This window comes from Dasypus novemcinctus (assembly GCF_030445035.2).
Source record: "Dasypus novemcinctus isolate mDasNov1 chromosome 12 unlocalized genomic scaffold, mDasNov1.1.hap2 SUPER_12_unloc_1, whole genome shotgun sequence".
In the NCBI taxonomy this organism is placed as follows: domain Eukaryota; kingdom Metazoa; phylum Chordata; class Mammalia; order Cingulata; family Dasypodidae; genus Dasypus; species Dasypus novemcinctus.
This window is the reverse complement of record NW_026688129.1, coordinates 748,087-772,435: the sequence shown is the minus strand read 5'-3', so window position 1 is coordinate 772,435 and position 24,349 is coordinate 748,087. Positions and strand designations below refer to the sequence as shown.

Genomic DNA, 24,349 nt, shown 5'->3' with positions numbered 1-24,349 from the left:
TAGCTTCTCCTCCAGTGCTGTGACTTTCTTTCTTAGGCTGTTCTCCCTGTCTTCTGCAGCCAAAGCTTCACGAGTAGAAGAGTCTTGTGATTCTAAAACATGCTTATGCAGGCTCTCTAGCTCCCAGTTTAAGTGTAATTCCTTGTTATGTATATGTTGTACCTCATTCTGCAGGGCACCGTTTTCCATTTGTTGCTCTTTCAGGGCCAACAGGACTTGATCTGTCTCCTGTTGAAACACAGCTGCCTTCTCCTACATGGATTTCACTGCATTTAAAAGCTGATCTAACTCCCCAGTCTTGTCCTGTTCTTTTCCTTTGAGTAGTTGTTCCAAAACAAGAGCCTTCTCCTTCATTGCCTGGCACTCAAACTCCCTTTCTTGCAGCATGATTGAAATCATGGTATTAGCCTCTTGTAATGCTTGATGTTCTGTTTCCTTTACCCTGGATGTTTCTGCTATTTTTTCATTTTCCTCTTTCAGTTTAGAAATGTCCATTTCTAAAATTAATATTCTCTCCTTCAGGTTTGTCACTGCCTGTGTTGAAAGTTCATTTTCCTTCACTTTGTTAGTGAAATTCTCATTTAACGAAAGGAACTTGGCACTGTTGGCTTCGATTAAGAGGTCTTTTTCCTTAAGTAACTTTTTAAAAACATCTTGTTTGTCCTTTATCTCCTTAACTTCTGGATCATTTTGTTCATGTTCTTTTCCTTCTAGCTTTGGGGTGGCAGCAATTAAATGACATAATCTGTGATTCTTTTCCTGTAGAGTTCTGATTGTTCCATCTTTTTCCTGCAGTGATTTTCTTAACTCTTGTAACTCTTGTTGATGTAATTTAGAAGGCTCCCTCAGTACATCAGATTTAGTGTCCCTAAGAGATTCTGCTGACTGTGAAACAGGTGATGGTCCAGAGGAGAGCTGTGGTAAAATAATATCAAGTTTTCCTAAAAGAAGATCCTTGGTGTTGCAAAACTGCCCTAGGCTGTGCTGAACTTGTACTATATATGCCAAGTGAAAGTGCCAGATGGAAAATACTATATATCTCAGAATTTCATTTTTTAGATACACACATTTATTAAAACTTTCAAGATGTTTAACAATTTATTGAAATGAAAGAAATATGTAAATTCTTAATATATTAATTCTAGAAAGCTAAAAGTGTCAAGAATTATATTAAGGGATTTTAAAATATTGACTCCTTATAAAAGATTTTCTTATTACATTCTTTGCTAAACTGGGACTTGGAGGATTTTTGGTAACTTCTTTTGACCCTGAACCATTGTCACAATAAATTAATCAGCAACACATGAAATTGTGGAGAGATGACAGGCTCATATTCACTCTTTTCCAAATATAGCAAAAAGTTCCAAAGGAAATGTGACCAAGGGAAAATGTCCAGAATAAGTGAATTTACAGAGACAGAAACATAGTAGTAGTTGCAAGGGATGGGGTGGGAGTGGGGGTTGATTGCAAATGGGTGCAAAGTAGCTTTTTAAGGAGATAGAAATATGCTAACACTGGATTGATGGTTGTGCAACTTTATATATTTACAAAAACCAATGTATCATGGGGCAAATTCATCGTGTGTAATATATACCTCGATAAAACTGTTTTCAATTTGTAAAAAATCAAATACATAAAAATGCCAAGGGTATATAGACTTGGAGAAATCCTTGTGCAGGTGTGAGCAATAAATCTTCTCTTCGGTATATGGCATTTTGTCTATAAAAAGTGAAAACTCAATACAAAAAAGCAATATGAAAATAGACAAAAGACTTGAACAGGCACTTTACAGAAGATAGTATCTAAATGGTGAATATGCATATGGAAATGGGCTCAATCTCAGTACTTACCAGAGACATACAAATTAAAACCACAATGACAGACCTTTATACTCACATTTGAAATTTTAAAGTCTGATCAAATCGTATTATATTTGAAGATAACTAACATTTGGAAATTTTTGTATACTTTTGGTGGGGGTGTAAATTTGTACTATCTCTCTATTGTTTTACCTATTTTACAAGTTGAAAATTCTCAAAAGACTTGTCCCTAGAGACATGCATAAGAATTTTGCATAATATCATTATTAGAAATAGTGAAAACTGGATAAAAAGCAGATGTTCCTAAATGTTAGAATTGGATAAACCTCTCTCTCCCTTCCTCCCTCCCTCCCTCTGTCTCTGTCTTTCTCTCTCTCTTTCAGTGGACTACTCTCCAGCAATGAACACAAATAAATTACTGGAACATACAATAATAAGATCAAGTCATAGAACTGTCAAGCACAAGAAGATATATATTGTATGATTCTACTTCAGAAGTTAAGAAAAGTATACCATAAGGTTCAAGATAAAAGTGTAGGCAGTAAAATTATAGAGGCGTAGGTGGTAAATAAAACTCGGTGTTTGAGAGGTGAACATGGGGTGGTGATTGTGAAGAGTCTAAGATGGCTTCTGACCATTGGTAGAGTTTTAATTCATGTCTTGTTTGGTGTTTGCTTCAATGTTAGCTTTGTGAGAAATTATTGAGTTGCACATTGAATTTTTGTGCCTTTTTTGTCCTCTTCCATCTATATATGTGACAACTAATGAAAAGAATAAAACAGGAACTTTGAAAGTATAATACTTACAGTGAAGCAGGTTAATTTTGCAGAAAATTATGTATTTCTAAAGAGAAAGCAATTATTTCTGGTCATGGTGGCACAAGAAAACTTTCTAGAAAATTGTAATCACAGTTACAACCATAAGATTAATATAGTTCTCAAAATTATCATGTGTTACCATAATCCTTTGGGAGAAAGTGGGTTCTGAAACAAGAACAAAAAAATTTCTTGGTCAATCACCTCTATCATGTGTTAATCCATGCTTCCATACTTTTGTAGCTTGTGGTATTCCTATTGGGGAGAAATGGTTATGGGAAAACAACATCACCACGTTTTGCTCGCATTATTAAGTTTTAGCTTAAGTAATATATATCATGTTGCTGCCAGTCAATATATGCTGGAAGTTCTATGAGTTAGAATCATGTTAGTTTACTGTGCTTTAGGGAACATCCCTCAATCTTTTAGGCTTAATAATGTGATTTTCTCCAGACCTCTTTCCCTAACTCTTGACAAGCTGACACCTCCATCGCATATGAAATAATACCCAATTACTCTAACAGAGCCCTCTTCTTGTCCTTCAGAAAATCTATCAAAATCTGTAATTATTCATGTACACATGTGTTTCTTTATAACTGTCTTTCTCCCCAAAACCGTAAGGTCCATCGAAGACCATACACGTATAGCTCACCACTCTATTCGATGTGGTGACCGCACACAGTAGTGATGGAAATATTTGTGAAGTGAATAATTTAATCTCAGTATCCCTCCTCTACCTAGGGCTGAATAAAATGCATCACAATAAAAATAGACAGTTGTAAATGTTCACATTGGATTTAACACTGATAGCATCAAACTATCCTCTGACGGTGCTGTGTTGCCTGAGAAGCTTGTAAAACATTTTGTTCTCTTGGTTTATGTCAAGGATGACCTTTAATAAGAAGTTGCTAAACCGGTGTGTATAGTAGATATGACTGCAAGCAGCTGGTAATTTATTCAGCCATTTTAACAACCTCCATTTCAGTAACATAACCAGCTAGCTGTATTTTATCAGTGCACGTAAAATCCTAAGTTTTGAAGAAGGAATACATATACGGGGAAAGAGAGACACACATTTTGTCCTCAGCATGTCCACAACTCCTATGTGGCAAAGTTAGCAGTGAGTCAGAAATTCTTTATTTTATAGCAGCAAAATAATTAACTCTTTTGTCTCCCCATCAAATACTTCAGAAAGACCCAAATCCATGGATGATAGAATAGAGGGAAATTTACACCCAAAACAGAGGCAATTTAACATCTCAAATAAAGATAAACCTATATTTAGGATTTTGAAAAAAAAATCCCACTGAATAAATTTTCCAGTAATTTAGTCGTGTGTAGCTGATTGGCAATCCCCCAAAAGTGGATAGTTTTGAAAAAAAATTAAAACTTTCCCATAAATATGCCTCCTGTTAGAGGCAATGTGGGATTATCTGCCTTCAGTCTTTGGTGGCAGTGTGGCTTTTTGCATGCATTATTCTGAAAGGCTAAATATCCATCTTGAACTTCTTGCTCACAGATACATGTTCTTCTATCATTTGTCTTTCCAGGCATGCAGAAGGTTTCTTTTCCCTAATACCCTTGAATTCAATCATGTGCATGTTACTTATAATGGCAAGTGGAGTGTGGATGTCACTTTTGGTAACATTTAATTTCCAGCCTTTGTTTCTCCAGCTCACTTTTTCCTTGCTGGAGCAAATGTGCAAGCACAGATTGGTATAAATTAAAACCTGGATCCATCACATGGAGACAAATGCTTTGTCAATCACACAAAACCTGAAGTGACTTTGCATGAGCAAAAAATAAACTTGGAAGCTTTAAGCACTATGATTTAGGACTTGTGTTAAAAAAAAAAATCACTGCATTCCCTAGCCTTTTCTGACTAATACAACTAAATAAAAATGCATATCATGCAATCAAACATTTAAATATTTGATAGTATTAGATGTGAGGAAAGTTAGTAGGAAAAGGGTGAATCCTCCCATATTCTAATGTGGCAAAACAAATAAATAGACAAATAGATGTTGAGTGATTGAGATACTTTATTATGAATTTTTAAATGCAAATATTTCATCAATGAGTTATTCCTCATCTTAGTATGTAACCCAGAGAAGCACTCCACATGCATGTAGATGTGCATACAAAGATGCTCGAGGTAGCACTGTTTTTAACAATGACCCATTAGAGATACACTAAACATCTATTAATAAGACAACAACAGAAGCAGACAAAGAGGAAGACGCAGCAAATAGACACAGAGAACAGATAACCAGGGTGAAGGGGGGAGAGAAATAAATAAATAAATAAATCTTTAAAAAACATAAAGCATTGAATTGTAAAAAATTATGATTTATTGATACTATAAAATACTATGCCACTACTTAAAAAGCATAAAATAACTTTGTTTACAGACATAAAAAATAGTTTCAAGATATGGCACTGATGAGTTTCATAGTAATTTTAACTTGGTGATACAATTTATGTACAACCAAATTCAAATTCTAGATATTTAACAAGAACACACGGAAACCGTTTCAGAACCAGTCTAGGGAGGGACATACCAAGATGTCTTCAATACTAACATCAGTGAGGGATACAGGAATTAGAAGTTGTGCAAAGGGGATCTTGGCTTTTTCAACAATGCTTCATTTATTATGACAAAAGTCTATTCACATATTCCTTGTGTATTAGCAATGTATTACTTTTGTGCTCATCTTTTAGAAATGGAAGACTAATTCAGGTTAACAAGGGCTCCAAAACAATTAGGAAATTAAAAAGGAGGACCTCTTCTGGAAATTGTCAGCGAGCTATATGGAAATGGAGACATGTGGTCAAGATGTAGGAAGAGCAAAGCAAGGACGTGAGCTGGGCCTTCAGGAACACTTCCCTCAAGGGGTACCTGTTGATTCAAGAAGCTTACAAAAACCTGAGCAGGATTTGGCAGCTAGCCAACACATTGGAGTTCAAGACTCACCATTTTAGGAATGTCTTGGAAACCCTGTATTCTTCAGATTGAGAACAAGAAGGGCACACCACAAAGAAGATTATCCAAAATATACTGACACTCACAGAAACTAAGAGCTAGCTTTGAAATTCCTTATTGGGTTAAGTTGATATGGGATGACAAATGCATCTTGCGTCCTTCCAGATGTAAACCAACCAAACAAACCTAAGGTCTGGAAAGAATAAAATATGTTGTAAAATATAAACTAGAAAAATAAAATCATTTGATACAAGGAGAATGGTTGTAGTAGAATTCTAGCAGGAAGGAGACAGAATAGAGTAGATGCAATATTTGAAGATGTAATAAAAGTTGAATATATGATAGGGACGTTTTTACAGACAATGGTATAATTTCATCAAATTTAAAATGAAATGCTTGCAAATCTACTATTCTATTCCAAATGAAAGTGTATTTTAAGAATGAAGCTGAAATTTAATAAAAGAAGAACAATAAAATGGTCCTAATTTGTGACAGGAAACTCTGCACTAAGAAATTACTCAAAGGTTTTCTTCAGGCAGAAGAATAACCTCTGTTAAAGAAAATAAAATTTGGTCTTTACTTGAGCTCATACATTAAAAAATAAACTCCAGAAATATTGTAGATCTTAACTTTTGAAAAATAAAATTTAAAACAATAGTATTTCTAAGAGATAATTAAGGAAAATATCCTATGTTACTGGAACTGAGAAGAGTGTCTTTACATAAAAAGTGTTAATCATAAAGGAAAATTGATTACATTTAAGAATATGTATGCACACAAACATATGGCAAAGGGCTTGTTTATTGAATAGATAGTTCTTATAAATGAGTTAAAAACAAAAGAAAACATGAAGAAAAAAACTGAGACGTCACAACCAGGCGTTTGCAAAGGCTCTCCGTGGTAGGTGGGTTCCGAGATGGCTTCCAATGACCCCTACCTCCTGGTGTTTACACCCTCATGTCAATTTTTTATTATTTATTTCCATTTGAGTGTGGGCTGGGCCTAGATGCTTACTCCTAACTAACAGAATACAGGAGAAATGATGGGAAATCGCTTCCACAATTAGGTCACAAAGAGACTCCAGCTTCCATGTAGGGTGCCCACTCTCTGCCTTTTGCTCGAAGGCGACCCAGCAGCCGTGCTGTGGACTGCCCTATGGAGACAGCCACATGGCAGCAGCCAGTGGACCTGAGGGCAGGGAACAGCCCGAGCCTGGGACTGGATCACTTTCCCATGGAGCCTGGAGTTGACTGTATGTCCAGTGGACCTGATCAAGGGTGTATTAGTCAGCCAAAGGGGCGCTGATGCAAAATACCAGAAATTGGTTGGGTTTTATAAAGGGTATTTATTTGGGGTAGGAGCTTACAGATACCAGGCCATAAGCATCAGTTACTTCCCCCACCAAAGTCTATGTTCACGTGTGGGAGCAAGATGGCTGCCGGCACCTGTGAGGGTTCAGGCTTCCTTGGCTCCTCTGGGCTCAGCTCCTATGTTTCCTCCATAAGGTCAGCTGTAGACTATGAGGCTCTCTAGGTTTTGCCTCTCTCCACAGGGTCAGCTGTAGACTATCTGGCGAATAGCTCTGTCTCTCTCCCTGGGGCTCCAGCTAAAGGCTTCCATCTCCAACATCAAAACTCCAACATCAAAAGCCCTCAGCTCTGTCCTTTGCCATGCCTCTTATCTATGAGTCCCCACCCCTCGGTGGGGTGCTCTAATAACATGACCCGATCAAAGCCCTAGTCAGAACTCAGTCATGCCCAGGTGCAGACCAGATGACAAACATAATCCAACATCTATTTTTGGAGTTCATAACCATATCAAACTGCTACAGATGCCTTGTGAGAAACCCAGCAAAATCACTAAGCCTTAAAATTATTGAAAATTAATATTGAAGGGGAAAAAACTGAATGAAAATAAGATTCCATTATTGTCTATATATTGTAAAATATTCTTAAAAGTATGCCTATTTCGATAAGATTCAAAAGTGGATTATATTTATAATTTAGTGTTGCCAATATAAATTGGTAGAGCACTTTGGATGAAAAAAAATTAAGGAATAAAATAAAAATACCTTTCACAAAATGTAAATTTGAGAAATTCATCCTGAGAAAATAATAATAATATGAACAAAGATAATTCAGAGGCAACTCAATTTTAACAAATTAGTAAGTGGCCCAATAAATTAATTACTTTCAGAAATTGAGACATGAGCAGCAGTCTAAAGAGAAGTGTGGAAAATGTTTAGCTATCATTTGTCAAATGAAAGCTTATGAGTCCAATACCAATGGACAGAATTATTAAATTTCATAAAAAATGAATGGAGAAAATTATTTTTAGAAACAAAGAAGTGTTGTTGAAAAAAAGACGTGAATACATTATTGTGGTTTGATATTTGTTTCTCTTGTGAACGTTCCAAATTAAAAGTTTAGGTATTGCATTTATAATGCAAACAAAATGCCACCAGGCAGTTTAAATGACAGTGGCCATTGGTAGGTCCAGTGCATATCCCTGCTGTGGCTGTGTTGAGGATAGAAAGATTGAGAAATGGGGATTGTTTGGGACTACATTCAACCCCAAAGTACTTTTGTTATTACTAAAAATACATTGTGAAAATTCCTTAGTTTGTTCTCAACTTGGAGCCTTATGCCTTTATGTGACTGGCCAAAGGAATAACCATCTTGCCAACATTCCTGCTGAAATAGATGTAATCCCACTCTCAGTTTCTTTTCAAACAGGGACAGATAAAGACATTTGTGTTTTCATTCCAGACTGATCACATTCTGGTTGTGTGGCTTTGAGGACATTATGTTAACTCTTGACTTGTTCCTTTACTCCCTGAAAAATGAGCAGATTGAAATGGTTCCTGTCTAAGGCACCTTCACATTTGCACTGTTGCTAGACCGCAGTAACATTTCACTGCCAAATAACTACTCTGTCTATTGCAATTATCGAGGCTTAAATAAAACTTTAGTTCTTTCCATTTATTACTTAAAAAATTCTCATTCCAATGTAAACGTTTGTCTTCTAGGTAATCAAACCACAATTGATCATTCTCTAAAAAGTTAACTGATTTGCTAAGATTTTGATGATTTACCTTCATTCTGTGAAATGAACGAAAGCAGCTTGTCCAGGCTCATTCAATAATATCTTTACGAATTGTGTAAACTAAGTCTCTGTGGAGCTAATGGCTGGAGGTTAAAATGTTTCCATACCCCAGATGGGGGTAGGACCTTAGAACATTAGGTTCTTTCAGGAGCGAACGCTGCTCTGAACAACGTGTGCCTTCTACAGAGAGAAACATTTAAACTGTGCAGGGCATACAGGGGGAAAACGCGGACATGATTGCTCTGGCAAAATGTTATCTAAAAGAATAAAAAGTAACTTTACTCCCATCCCTGAGATATTCAGTAAATACGACGTGGAAGCGTGGGTCGAGGCCCTTCGTCCTTGAGGCTCTGAGTCCCCCGTTCCCATCTTTTCCTACTTGTGTCTCTTTCTTAAGTTCTGTGGTGCCTCCTGGTCCAGCTGTTCCTTATGTGGAGCTGGTCTCAACTCTCAACTTCAAGGTATTTAGGTGTAATTCCATAGTAATGCAGGATTTTTTAAAAAAAACAATTCTCTAGTTAACCTAATGGAGCATGTTTTGATTTTAAGCATAACTGATTGAGATAACTATTATAATAATTCATATGCAGAGGAGTCCTCTAAAATACGCTAGTGTATCCTGTTTGCAATTCCGTTTAGATTCCATTTTTGCTTGGTAGTTTATACTGAGGTATACAAAAAATTCATATTCATATGTATTTATTTTTTATTATTAAAAAAAAGGACACACACATAATGTTCTATGAAGTCATTCCTTTCCAGAAATGTGCTGTCGTAGCAGGGCAGGGACTAACGTTAGTTGACACACTTTTGTAATACACTTGACAATATACTCTAAAAGAATAACCTGTTGTTTGGGAAGTTGTGAACTCAGCATCCTATTCTGTCCTTTTAGACTCCCATGTGTATTAAAAATTGCTTTAAAATACAAATTAAAGTACTAATTACCCAATTTTATGCCATTTTTAGGACTCCTACATAGATTCTCCTATTATAGAGTGATTAGGAAAACCTGCCCAACACAAAAGCATAAAGATAGAGGTGTTGAGTGAGGCTCCAGGGCTTGTAAGGGGCAGAGTAGCCTTCACACCCAGGACTCAAAATCCAGGGCAAACACACAATTTCTGCATGGGAATACAACATCGTAGGAAGACATCGCAGGGGCTAGAAAACACTGATGAGTTCATTCCTTCTAGAAACGTTCCTTCATGTATTAATTCATCCAGGAGTATCATGCTTTCCAAAAAATTAAGTGGAAAATTTTACCTGACAGTTACTTGTACATTCATCATTAATTCTTTCAGAATAGGGCATCACTTAGGGTTTCTAAGCCCTGCGTGGGAGACTGCTGATAAAGAGACACTGAAGACCCAGCTTATTCCTGAACAAGCTTTGGAGACAGAGGGGGACAAAGATAAGTTGTCAGTATTTCTCCACGACAGCACCACGGGAAACAGGGCACAAAATGAAAAGCTATTCTGCTCTGCCAGCTCTGTGGGAGCTTGGTGGCCCTGCAGGCTCGGCTTCTGCAATCAGGGAGAACGACACAATTTCTCAACCTACCCTTTGGTGCCTAAAAGTGGGGGGAGAGGGGAATTAGGCCACGTCTGCCTGGGGTAACCAAAATAATATAACTAAATTACTATTTGTGGCTCCCTACCTTAAAAAATGTGTTTGCTGGAAAAATATCCAAACGTGTTTGACTGTTCTTTAAGGAACAGCCATTAGATAAAATAAGGGATTGCTTAAAAAGAATGGACTTTATGAATACAATTGAACACTTGCTAGAAAAGCTAATATTACTCAGAGAAGTTTATAAACAATGCCAGACTGCCTGGTTCGAATCTTTTCTCTGCCACTTCCCACTGTATGATCCTAGGCATGTTACTTAATCCATTTTTGCTTGAGTTTTCTAATTAATAAAATGGACATAACAATACTGCAACCATCAGGTATCAGTCAGAAAGGGAGGAACCATTCCAGGCATATTAAGATTTGGAAATCTAGCATGGAAAATTGATTTTGTGGTTGCTGAACAAATGAAAGAGCAATAAGTCAGGGTTGAAGTAACCCTGACATTAATAACCTCTGGAAGCATCTTTGACCCCTAGAACAGGGGGAGTAGAAGTGCCTGCTACTGGGAGAAAGCAACGGGCAGCCAACAGGTACAGGAGCACGGGGAATGCAGCTTTCGTGCTCTCAGGACCAGTATCACAGCACAGACTCTACCAGGATGACCTTGAAGCTGAGAGACAGATAAACAGCACAAGTGTACCTCGTAGGGCTGACGTGAGGATATAGGAACTTGTATCATGGCTATAAAGGCAGTGGCCTCTAGAGTTCTGAGGAGGGAGAAGGAAGAATAGATGTAACAAGGGGCACTTGGGGGGCAGTGCAATGGTCCTGCAAGACATTGCAATGATGGGTACAGGCCATTATACATTTTGTCAAAACCTATAAAATTAAGTGGTGCAAAGTGTAAACTGTAATGTAAACTATAGTCCATGGTTAGTAGCAATGCTTCAATATGTGTTTACCAATTGTAACAGATGTACCACACAAAAGAAAGATGTTGTTAAGGGGGAAAGTGTTGGAGGGAGAGGTTGTGGGGTATATGGGAATCCCCTATATTTTTAATGTAATATTTATATAATCTAAAACTTCTTAAAAAACAAAAATGACATTAAGCATACAGAGTAAAGCCTGGCAGAGAGTGCTAGGTAAAAAGTAATGAATACTTTTGTTATTACCTAATTAATTAAAACACCAATCTCTCACGTTCTTTTTTCTTGGTAGTCTTCTATATTCCAAAACCCTGTAAAGAATGAGCCAAAGAAAAATGTGGGCAATGTGGTGCAGGGACTCCAGTAGTCATTGAAATGGTCTTTTCCCTTTCTCCTGTAAGGATCTGCTCCCTTATAAAGTTTCTTCATCTAACCACCTTTCTTTATAAGGATTTTCTTCTCTCTGTGGGTTAAATGCTTTTTTCCTCTGAGATGGCTCATAGTTCTGAATCAACACTTAAGGAAACAATAGATGTGGCCCTTGCTTTTAATCCCTGTCAGGTATTAATTGTGTAGAAAGGAGTCTGGAAACATACATTCCCAACTGATGACAGAGTCAGATATTAGAGGTGGAAAACGGGTATTGAGGAAACCAAGTCAGCACCAGCCCCCTAGAGCATTTGGAGATTTAAACAGGCCCTGAGTTTATTTGATTTATACTTATAAAAGATTACAATGACTTCTGTTTGCAGACTGATTGGACAAGGACAAGAGAGGAATCAGGGTGGAGATTTACGCAGCTATTGAAATAGTTTAGTTGAGAAATGTCTGTGGCCCAGATTAGGTTGATGTCAATGCAGCTGAATGGAAGGGACAGATTAAAGATATATTTTAGAGAAAGAAATGGCATACAATAAATAATATGTGCTCCAGAAGAGAAAGGAAATAATCCTTCTGTGCTTCAATTTTATATAATTTAATTGCATATTTTATATTGAAAGTTCACTTTTATTGGCCATTATTTAAGAGAAGCAAATGTGGACTTTGATTTTAGAAATAATAACACATAAAATACTTTAGTTCTTGAATGTTTCCGAATTTATGTTTGTATATTCCCAAGTATCTACAAGCTATGCTACTGTATATACTGAAAGATCTTTTGTTTCATGATTGGTTAGACATGTTCACCAGATAATCTTGCAGCTTGGTTGGTTAAGAGTCTATTTAAATACATTAAAAGAACAGTCAAAGTATGTTATCCAGCTTTTATTAAGTGTTCATGAAGCCTTGTATGAAAAAAAAGGAGAGGTGAATTCTGAATCTTTCATTTTGATCTCACTGCAGCATATATTTTACAAAAAAAAAATCACCGATTTTAACTCATTTCAGTACATTTCTATGCTGACAGATTCAAGGGGAGAAATATGTATTAGAGACATTTAATAACCAAGGTATACAGAATCAGAAAACATTGAAAAGAAATGTTTGTTTCTGCATAGTGACTGCTACTTCTGGTTGGAAGACAGGAATTTTCTGAAATGTACTGTCCTTAAGCATGCTGGATACTCAAGATTTAAGGAATATTGTTGAAAGACACCACGGAACTCTTATTTAAACAATAGGGGATTGTTTTTTACTTCTGGAGCTGCCAGCAAACCAGAATTATGCTAATGTAGCCAGAAATATAACTGCAATTTATTTTACCTTCAGTCTATGTATCGGGAATGCTGAGTGATAAGTAGTCTCTGGAATGTCACACTGCTGGTGCACCTGCTGACCAGAAAGCTAGAATAAAGTAACTTGCTTAAAAAGGACTGAAGGTGAGTCACTGATCTCTTCTGACATGTGTGTAAACAAGGAAAGAAGAGCAACAACAGTGGTTTCTACCACCTATGAGTTTTAAGGAAAAAAAGGAAGGATGCAGCGCCCAATAGTATTCCTTTCAAGAAGTGTGTATATTAGTTTATTTTCAGGTTCTACCATTCTAAAGGACATTATAAGTACTAACATTTCATATGATTCATTGTCTATGAATGCCAAAGAAGAATAAAAACTCAGCTAATCCAGGTCAATCCATTGCATTAAGTAATGATTATATTATAATTTGTATATCATCATAGGGATAAATTGATACAATGACTGAAATTCCAACTTGAAGGAAAATGCAAACAAGCTGCTATAAACTTGAAAATAGAAACCAATGTTAAAACAATGTATTATAGATTCACTTTCAATAACAGTAGATTAACTGAACCAGCTTTTCAGTGGAGATTTATTCAAAAAGCTATACAAAATACTACAGAAGATATTATTTGGAAGATAGATGAGGATGGATTTGGGCACCTTTTCTCCTGGCCCATCTGAGGATTTCAGGAGTGAATACTAAGAAGCTTTGAGAACAGCAGAACTTTTGACAGACATACACTGGAGTTCAGAGCTGCAGGAGGGCAACCAGCTAATCCTTCTACTCCCTGGTAGGTAGGCTCATAATACAAGGATTGGATTAAAATACCTATTTTGATTGGCTTAAAGTCATTTGAGTTTACTAAAGTACCTAACAAATTGTCAAAAGGAAATTTAAATCGTGTGTAGAAGAACATAGCATTTTCTCAGGTGATGGCTACAGTGATGTTAGCAATATAATTTTTCTTGAAGGTGTGCCTATAGTTGTACATACTTTCTCTATGTAGACTATATCTCACAACAGGGATAAACACTAAAAATTCCAAAAGGCCTTCAGTCAAGTGTAGATATTTATTATCTTGACACTAATATTAGAAATATTGTTAGAAAATTAAGCTTTCACAAACAACTGATTATCTTTAAAAGACCAAAAAAATTAGATTAACACCTGACTTTATAACATAAATAATGAAAGCCTGAAGCAATGGCATTGAAATCCTCAGACAGCAGGTCAGAGATGTTAAAAGGAATAAAAAAAAAGAGAGAACAAAACATAGCAATGATATCATATGTGTCAAAAGTATGTAAATGTAGTCAAAGTGATCATAGGGCCTTGAGTTTTCCAGGAAGAGGCAAAAGACTTAATGTATATTTAAAATGTAAGTAAAGGGTACATGTTGTAATGTCTAGGATTGCAAATAAAACGAGAAAAAGAGCACGTAACAAGCAATATACTAAAAAGTAAACATTGGAATAATAAACAACACCCTTTCCTCCAAGAAGAAAGGAATAAGAACTGAAAATAGACATAGAATAAGTGGAAGAAGTAGAAAACAAGGTGAAGAAGTTATATTAAGCCCAAAAATATTGACATCATGTCTCATAATAAATATAAACATACTATAGAGATGAAGATACGCAGTCTGGATTTTAAAAATTTATATGCTTCTTGAAATAAATACCTAAATTATGAAGACATAGAAATGTTAGAAGTAAAGCAATAGAAATAGATATATCATAAAAACATAAATCAAAAAAGAAAAGAAGCCTAGAAGAACTACACTAATATACTCTACTAATATCAAAGTAGACTTTAAGTTTAAAGAATTATGAGATACAAAAGTAAATTTTCATAATGATAAAGCTTCAAATCACTGTGAACATAAAACAATTCTAAATTTTATGTGCACATAAAGAGAAGAGAAAGAAAAAAGAAAATAGAGTGCCCCCCTCCCCCATTTTCCCCCTTAATCTTTTCTCACATCCAACTCCCTGGAAGCAACTGATCAAAAAAAGCTTGTAACAATTTTTTTTACATAGTTAGATTGGTTCTTTTGTGAATAGGGTCTTGGAAAATCCTATTTAGATGATGCCAAACTGGATCAGTGTGAGCCTTATTCCACATGACTGGAAACCTTATAAGGAAGAGGAAATCTGATACAGTCAGTAGCACCGAGAGACTGAAGAGACCAACTGAGGCAGAGATGCAAGTCTAGGAAATCCAGCCCCAGCAAGCCACAGACCCTAGGTGAAAACACGGCCTGTGGAGACATTGATTTTGAACTATCAGTCTCCCAAATTTTGAGGCAAGACATTCCTGTTACTCATGAAAGCAGTGTGTGGTATTTGTCATAGAAGCTCTGGAAAACAAGACGCCTTCTTTTCCTCAGGCACCTAGAGAGGTAACTCCACCACATAGCAAGCTTCCTGGTATACTTTTTTCCTACATCCCCATGTTTCTTACATTTTACCTAAGCATCTATGTTGCTCATTTTTTACTCCCTCTTTCAATGAAGCATACCTCAGTAGTAGGTTGAATTATGTACCCCAACAAACTGTGCTCTACATCTTAACCAGCATTCCTGTGGGCGGTGTGAACTCCTGTGTAAATAGGACCTTGGGAAGATTATTTTTAATCATGTTTTGATTCAACTGAAACACGGTGAATCTGTTTTATGGGAGGTCTTATAAAAAGAAGAGAAAACCAAAGGGGGGAGAAAGAAGCTGGAAGTCAGTGGAAAACTAGAAGAGAAGATGGGGCCGTGAGGGGGGGGGCAGGGAGAGGGGGGAGAGAGAGAGAGAGTGAGAGAGATGACCATGCAGTGGAGGCAGATATGCAGTCAAGGAACTCCCAGGATTGCAATAAGCCAGTGCCAGTATGCGACAGATGTTGGGATTTTAGCTTCCAAAGCTAAGAACAAATAAATTCTTGTAGCTTAAGTCAGTTTATTGTGTAGTATTTGTCATTGCAGACTGGCAAACTAAGACACCCTCTGTGATGTTTCTAGGAAAGAATGCATGTAAAGTTGGATGGCCATATCATTATTCATATAAACTACAGCACTTTAGAGAGGGAAAGGGGGCACTGGTAAATAACCCAGGAAAACGGGGGTAACAGGGATTTTTCTAGGCATATTTCCATGTTAAATCATGCTCATGTAAAGTCACTATGTATCTGAAAATGCTTTTGCTGTATTTCTACATTTGATGCTTTGCTTAAGTAGAAAATTCTAGGGTAAAAAAAATCCTGCAGAATTTTGAAGTCAGTCCCCCTTTGTCTTAGCGTTTACAGTGCCACTTTTGAGAATGAGCATGACTTTTCTCTCTTGACCTGTTGTATGTAAATGATAACCCACCCTTCTCCTTCTCAGGAGGAAAGTTGACACTCACAGTTGTTAATAGTCAAGAGTGAATATCTTACCATGGCCTGAAAATGAACATAGTGAAAAGTTATTCCAGGATTAATTTGAAGTCAGGATGCTTCTGTTATTATTACCAAATATTTGCAACTAGGAAAAAATTTGGATGGCAATTCATTTACTCCATTCATGGGAACACTTTATTCTTCCAAAGGATTTTAGCATTTGTCTTAGACTGCCAAAAGGGTGCTGATGCAAGGTGCGAGAAATCTATTGGCTTTTATCAATGGTATTTATTTGGAATAAATGCTTACAGTTACAAGACTCTGAAAAGTCCAGCTTGAGGCAACATAAGAACATTCTCAACAAAGTCAGCAGCCGTGTGTTGAAGCAAGATGGCAGGCGATCTCTACTTGGTCTCTCCTTCCCCTCCATGTGTTCTCTCTCAGGCTCAGTTGCTCTGCTTTATTCCCAATTTCATCTCCAAGCTTTTCTCTTTCTGGGCCTCCTGTACCAGTCTCAGCTGTCTGTTCTCTTCCCAAGTTCAGCTGTGAGCTATCAAGCAAATAGCTCATCTCTTCCCAGGGCCTCAGCTGTTTGAGCCTTTCCTTTCTGTCACATGGCAGGCTCAAACATGGCAGAGCTCTCTCTCTGTCTGTTTGTTTATATCAGACTCAGCTAGGTGGTAGGGACTTAACCTGAGTCACCGCTCATTGCTGTAGTATAATAAAGATCCCCACAGCAATCTTATAGATACTCTAATCAAAGGTTCCTCAGCTGCGTTTAGTACAATCTAAGGGTTTCATACCCAGACAGATTAGTTTACAAACATCATCTTTCTCTTTTTGGTATGTATAAAATAATCTCAAACTGCCAGAGCATTTATGAATTTGGGGCATAGAGTAGGTATTCTAGACATCATTTATTTCTGAGAAGGCCATCACCTGAAACTGATGGTCACAATAAGACACTTGATATCTCATAGGACAGGGCCATTGCAGAAATAAGGCCAGCAGGCCATTTGGACAAGGGGAAAAAAGCACAACACTGAGTGCATTAATTAACATTTCAGTGCTTCAGTTTTAATTTTTTTAATCTTTGAAATGTCTGAATTCTTTCCAAAGAAACTTGATAAAGCCATGTAGGAATTTATGGAATTTGAGTAATGGATTTCTATTCTTTCCCATGTCTTAGAAAATGATTTTTCAGATTAAAAAGAGCATTTTGTCAAACCTAAAAAGCCTGACAGGTGACTGTAGAGCTAATGGAGTTTGAAATTAACTGGTATTGAGTATTCATAATGTCCTTTCTTTTCAGTTCTTACCTCAGAAATAAATGCCTTTCAGAAAATAGCATCCATTTGTGTATGGCATTTTTTATTTAGGTAACACCGCCAATAATTGTTTTTAGTGATGTGGAATTGCACATGTATTAGTTGATAAGGCTGGAAATTGAATTGTAGAGACAGAGGAAAAAAGAGTGGTAGAGACAGAGAGACAGCAAGAGGAAGAAGAGAGGGAGAGGGGGAAGAGAAATAGGCAAGGGAGGTGAGAGAAGATAGGGAGAGGAGAGGAGAGGAGAGAATCGGGCTCTGTGGAGGCCTTGATGGGCAGCTCCCTTCAAAGTCACGATTGTTAGAGAATAGAACCTTTTCCTTGTGTTCAGTCACCTTCACTGAAATAACCCTACAGGTTGCTATTGTATTTATTTCTAAAGTTTCATAGGCCATAATGGGCACACAGGATTTAACTGTAGGAGTTAAGTTTCATTGTAACAAGAACAGGACTGAACATTCTGTGCCCAATTCTTTTACTTCCTCCCTTCCTGTCCTCTTCCCTCTTTTCCCCAACAACTTCAGTAGCAAAATAAGTAAGGATTAATATTTTTGAGAATACAGAGAATATAACAAATCCTTACGATTTTGTACTAATATAAATAAGTAATGGAATGAATTGGAAATGTAGGTAAAGGGATAAATCTTATTTACAGAGGAATTCCACATAATAATTATAAAAGAAATAAGGGAAATAGAAAATTACCATTAGAATGCCACAATAATAACTGTTACAAGCAAATTCACAGATTGTTTTAGTTCCTTGGCTGCTCAAAGAAAATACTATCAAATGGGCCAGGTTACACAACAGGAATTCAGGGAAACGGACTTTGGCCCAGTGGTTAGGGCGTCCGTCTACCACATGGGAGGCCCGCGGTTCAAGCCCCGGGCCTCCTTGACCCTTGTGGAGCTGGCCCATGCGCAGTGCTGATGCGCGCAAGGAGTGCCACGCCACGCAGGGTGTCCCCCGCGTAGGGGAGCCCCACGCGCAAGGAGTGCACCCATAAGGAGAGCCGCCCAGCGTGAAGGAGGGAGCAGCCTGCCCAGGAATGGCGCCGCCCACACTTCCCGTGCCGCTGACGACAACAGAAGCAGACAAAGAAACAAGAAACAAGACGCAGCAAAAAGACACAGAAAACAGACAACCGGGGGAGGGGAGGGGAAATAAATAAATAAATCTTTAAAAAAAAAAAAAAAACAGGAATTCATTTGCCCCTGGCTTTGGGGCTGAGAAAATGTCCAAATCAAGGCATCATCAAGGCAATGCTTTCTTCCCAAAGACCTGGCAATCCATCGCTCCTCTGCCACATGGCAAGGTACTTGGTGGCATCTCCTGATCTTTCCCTTCTCTTCCAGGTTTCACTGATTTCAGCTTCTTGCTTCCATCCATTTCCCTCTGTCTGAATTTCATTTTCTCTTATAAAGGACTCCAGTAATAGGGTTAGGACCCATCCTGACTGAGTCGGGCCACACTCTAATGGAAGTAACCTCATCAGAAGGTCTACTGACAATGGGCTTGCACCCACAGGAATGCATTAACTTTAAGAACATGTTTTTCTGGGGTACAAACAGCTTCAGCCAACACACAGATGAATGCAAAAAATAGTGGTAAAAGTTTAGGAATCAGGATTGTTGTAGAGCCGCAAGGTATCTCATTTGACACATCTGTACATTTAAAATGGAGGTTTTAACCTATGTCCCCAAGGTATGTTATTCTCCAGAGGGTTGGACATCGTGAATCCCTTCTAACAAATGGAGCAGGGAAGGAAAATACTAACTTGACTGTGGGAAACCTGGCAGTCAGCATTTTAACCTAGTGGTCAAAGTGAATATCACCAGGAATAGGTGGTGTTGACATCAGATACCCCAATCTGATGCCATCAGAAGGCTACTGCAGCTCTGCAGTCATTTTAGCCAAAAGCTATACCTCTAGTCTAGTCACGAGAATACATCTAACAAACCCAAACTGAGAGACATTCTCTACAATATCTGAGCATTACTCTTCAAAAGTGTCAAGATTGTGAATGACAAGGAAAGACTGAGAAACCGTCACAAGTGGGAGGAGACAAAGAAAGATTTAATTACTAAAGGCAATGTCATGCCTTGTAGCCTCCTGGAATGGAAATAGGGGCCATTATTGGGAAAACTGGTGAAATGAGGAGACAAACAGTTTAGTAAATAATATTGTACCAGGTTAATTGCTTAGTTTTGGTAAGTATGCCATAGTTATTTAAAATGTAAACATTAGAGAAAGTTAAGTAAGGGGTGTACAAGAACTGTTTGTCCTACATTTATTAAACTTCTATAAACATGAAATTATTTCAAAGTAAAATGTTTTATAACAAAACATCAATAAATAGAGGATTGTCCAATGGCAACATCAAATTGATATCTTGTAAGGATACCAGTATTTTCACATTAAGGGTCTGTCTTTGGAATATCTGGTTAGGTTTTAATTCCTCTCATGGCCTGTGTTTTTGGGCCCATCCTCTTGCTGAGATCTCCAGACAAAACTGGACTGAATATACTGCCACATTTACATGCCTCATGTTAGTACATGGCATTCATAAACTGGAATTACATTTTTGGTAATTTATTTTAAATGATAATTTGTGAAAATGACATTAATGGATTTATAATATGAAATGTCACGTATTGTGATGAGAAAATATGAATGTGCTTATATATTTAGATAATTAAAACATAAATGAAATATTATCTCCTATAATCCCTCATTTGCATGTGCCAACATGTTATGAATACGTTTACGGATATATGTTGTACAGTGGAATAACCTATTCATTTTAAATGCCTATTCATATTACTTATATCACAGATTTTCTGCAGGTACTCAGAGAATATATTTGCAATGTCATATTTAAATCAATGAATTGTCCTCTCCAATCTGTTTCTGCAGTTGAAAATAGAACTTAACTATTGATCCTTATATATATAAAGTTTGTTTATGGGTTTAAAACTCAGGTTACTTTCTTAACTATATTTGGAAAAAACTCTCCATTTTAATATTAATTAAATTGAAATAATTTCACATATAAAGAGGGAGATTTTTTCTATTTATCAAAACCCAGTAACAAAATGAAATGTACAGTCTTTCTTTCTTTTTAGGAGGTACCAGGGATTAAACCTCATGCAGATGGAGCGTGCACTCAGCCACTGAGCTACGTTTGCTTCCATAATGTATATTCTGAGGTCTATAAAGATAAACAGGTGAATTTATTCTTTTTGGAGGGATATGTTTGAAACCCATTATTTTCTCTTCAATTAGGAATAATAGCTTACATACTGAATATTATGTAAATCAAGTATAAAACACTTCCAATCACATGGACAACATTTCAGTATCACATTATTATAAGTGTTTTTCGGGTGATGGCTACTACAGTGATGCTTAGCAATCTACTTTTTCTTGAAAATGTTTATATAGGTTGTACATACTTTCCGTATGTAAGCTTTATCTCACAATAGAGTAAAACACTCAAAATTCCAAAATGCCTTCAAAACCAGATGAAGATATTTATTATCTTGATACTGTATTAGAATATTGTTAGAAGTCAGTTCAGTAGGTCAGTAATGAAATTGCACATTAAGAATCACTAAATCTTTTAAAATATGGTTCTATTTTATCTTAATAGAGCAGTTGTAGGTTTACAGAAAGATTATGCAAAACATAATAGACTTCCTGTATCCCCACCCCCATTTTTAATATTGTGCATTAGCATGGTACTGTTTTTAATAATGGGAGAGAATATTATAATAATTGTATTATTAACTGAAGTTCATAGTTTACACTAAGGTTCACTGTTTGTATTATAAAGTCCTATTTTTAAATTTTATTTTATTTTAGCAACATAAACACACTTTTTATGTCCCCCTTTCACCACATTCAGATATATAATTCTGTGGTTTTATTACATCCACAATGTTGTGTTACCATCACTAACACTCATCAAAACTTTTCCATCATCCTTAACAGAAACTCCGCACCAAGTAAGAATTAACTTGCCATTCTTTACTCTCCCTTGACTCTTCGTAAAGTATTCTAATTTCTGACTCCTTGAGTTTGCTTATTTTAATTATTTTGTCTAAATGAGATCATGCAGTGTTTGTCCTTTTGTGTCTGATTTATTTCACCAAACACGATGTCTTCAAGGTTCATCCATGTTGTCACATGTGTCAGAACTTCATTCTTTTTTATGGCTGAATAATATTCCATTGTTTGAATATACCACATGTTGCTTATTCATCCATCATCTAATTTTTAATTGTGATATTTCTGAGGGGCCATGTTTTCCAAAATATGCAAACACATACACCACAAGCACACAGAAACTAGGATGTTTCAGTTGGTTGCTTATGTTTACCTTTATATTATTTTTAAGATAACCTCTAATATTCATCTTTTCCTGATAACGTGGGTATCACTCCCAAAGATTTAACTTTTCAATATATTGGAAAATGTGTTAAGTTATCGCTGAGAAGGCTTCAACACAGACATTCAACTACGAGGGTGACTTAAAAGGCCACGTTTTGGCAGTTTTGCATTCTGTAGATTATGCTCCATAAGCACAGCGGTGAGCCACAAAGGCCCTCATCTGAGGGCTTTGCTGGCTGAAAATTCCTAAAAGCATGACTGTGGTCAGGGCACATGCCATGTTGCCATAGAATAGCAGGCAGCTCTGATGTATGGTTTCAATCGTTTCTAATTAGAGCCATGGTTCTTTTTAAAATGTTACATCAAAAATATAAGGGCTTCCCTTATGCACCCCTCCCCTCCCCTCACACTTCCCTACATTAACAACATCTTTCATTAGTGTGGCATATTTGCTACAACTGATGAACACATACCGAAGCATTCCTACTAACCATGGAATATAGTTTACATTGTAGTTCACACTCTGCCCCACACAATTTTACAGGTTTTGACAAAATGTATAATGGCCTGTATCCAACTTTGCCATGTCATGAGGACAATCCATGTCCCAAAATTGCCCCCATGTTATACCTATTCTTCCCTCTCACTCCCCTTAGAACCTCTGGTGACGACTGTCTTGATATCAATGATACAAGTTCTTCCATTATTAGACTAATAATGTCTCTAACAGAATAACAGTAAGTCTACTTGAGTCCATTGCTCATTCCCCAATGCTGAGGATTTGGGGTGGTGATGCCCCCTCTGCCTCTAATTGAGAGGAGGCCTAGACCCCAAGGGCAGATGGATGGGACTGTCTTGCTTGCGTGGTAGACTCTCTGTTCCTTGGGATGGGCTTGTCTATCACCTCCTTGGTAGTTGCCCTGAGTGAGTCCAGTGAACTGGAGAGTAGTTTGTTCCATTTGTTTCATTTGTGTTTAACTGTTTTGGGTTGATTAGAGGGAAGCTTCTCATGTCATCTTGGAAACTAAAATGCAGAAGTCTTTGCGAGGAGTTATCAGCAGCAGTAGTTGCACTTTGCAGGCGCTGCTTGTGCTGTATTGAACAGCGGGCAGGAAGGCTGAAGGCTCCAGGGCTCCATCACTTGTCTCCCTGGAGTCAGCTTCAAGGAGAGCACTTGGCACCTCCAGTAAGGTCACCCCCTCCTGACCTGCACCTAAGGTCTGGTTTTCAGAAGGGGCTTAGCCAGTCCTCGGAGGGACTGGTGTTGTGGAGAAATGCTCGTTGTGAGATTGGTTCCTACTCCTCACGTTTTGTCAGTCTCTGCATACCACATCCTCTCCAGATGTGCAGTCTAGAGGGGTAGACTTCAAGTAAACAGAACACGGGACAGGAGGAATCTTCAGCACTCCCACCACAGCCCATTCTTCCTCACCACTCCTCTCCATAGTTTCCAGTGCCCAGGTCCTTGGTGGTAAATCCACTGTGAAGGGTTCTTTTTGTTCGCTTGTTTTGTTTTGTTTGGGAGGCACCAGATACCAAACTGGGACCTCCCATGCAGGAAGCAGGCGCTCAATCTTTTAAGCCCCATCCAGCTCCCTCAGATTGTTTTTGTTTGTTTTTAAATTAATTTATTGAAGTGTATCACCTCCACACAAACATATGTAAACAGTAAGTGTATAGTAATAGTTGAGAACTTACACAGCAAACATACATAACATCATACAGGACTCTCATAACTCACCCTACCACCAACACCTTACATTGCTGCTAAACTTTTTAAACTAATGATTAAATAATGTTAAATGTTAAAATATTACTACTAAACAAAGTATTTTCCCTCAACCCTCCCTATTATTATCTTTATATCATTTATATATGAACATACATAAACAATTAAGTGTATAGTAAAAGTTATGACCTTACAAAACAAACATGCATAACGTCATACAGGGGTCCCATACATCAACCCTCCACCAAAACCTTGCATTGCCATGAGACATTTGTTACAAATTATGAAAGAATATTGTCAAAATCTTATTACTAATCATGGTCCTTATCTTATATTTGGTGTGTTTTTCCCATAACCTAACCTGTTATTATTGTTGAAATATGTTTTTTATGACAGGAGTTGTAAACTTATGAAACAATCATGCACATGTGCAGAATTCCCAAACAACACCCCTCCATCAACACACCACATTGTAGTGGAACATTTGCTACAGATAGGACCATATCATCTGATTGTTGCCATGTCCACAGTGTACATTTGGTTAACATTTTCCATACTGCCTCATTATCAACGCAGTACGTCTTTCACATAGATGCAAGAATATTATGTTATTAATGCTAACTGT

General features: G+C 37.2%; 1 protein-coding gene across 1 annotated transcript in view; it reads right to left on the bottom strand.

Annotated features, from left to right (window-relative positions):
• Nucleotides 1-252: 252 nt before the first annotated feature.
• The window catches only part of LOC131277399 (nuclear pore-associated protein 1-like), a 43,911-nt gene continuing 19,814 nt past the window's right edge, over nucleotides 253-24,349 (bottom strand). Inside the window, exon 2 of the mRNA XM_058292428.2 lies at nucleotides 253-941. Coding sequence (XP_058148411.2) covers nucleotides 253-941 — 689 coding nt within the window. The remainder of the gene's footprint in view (nucleotides 942-24,349) is intronic.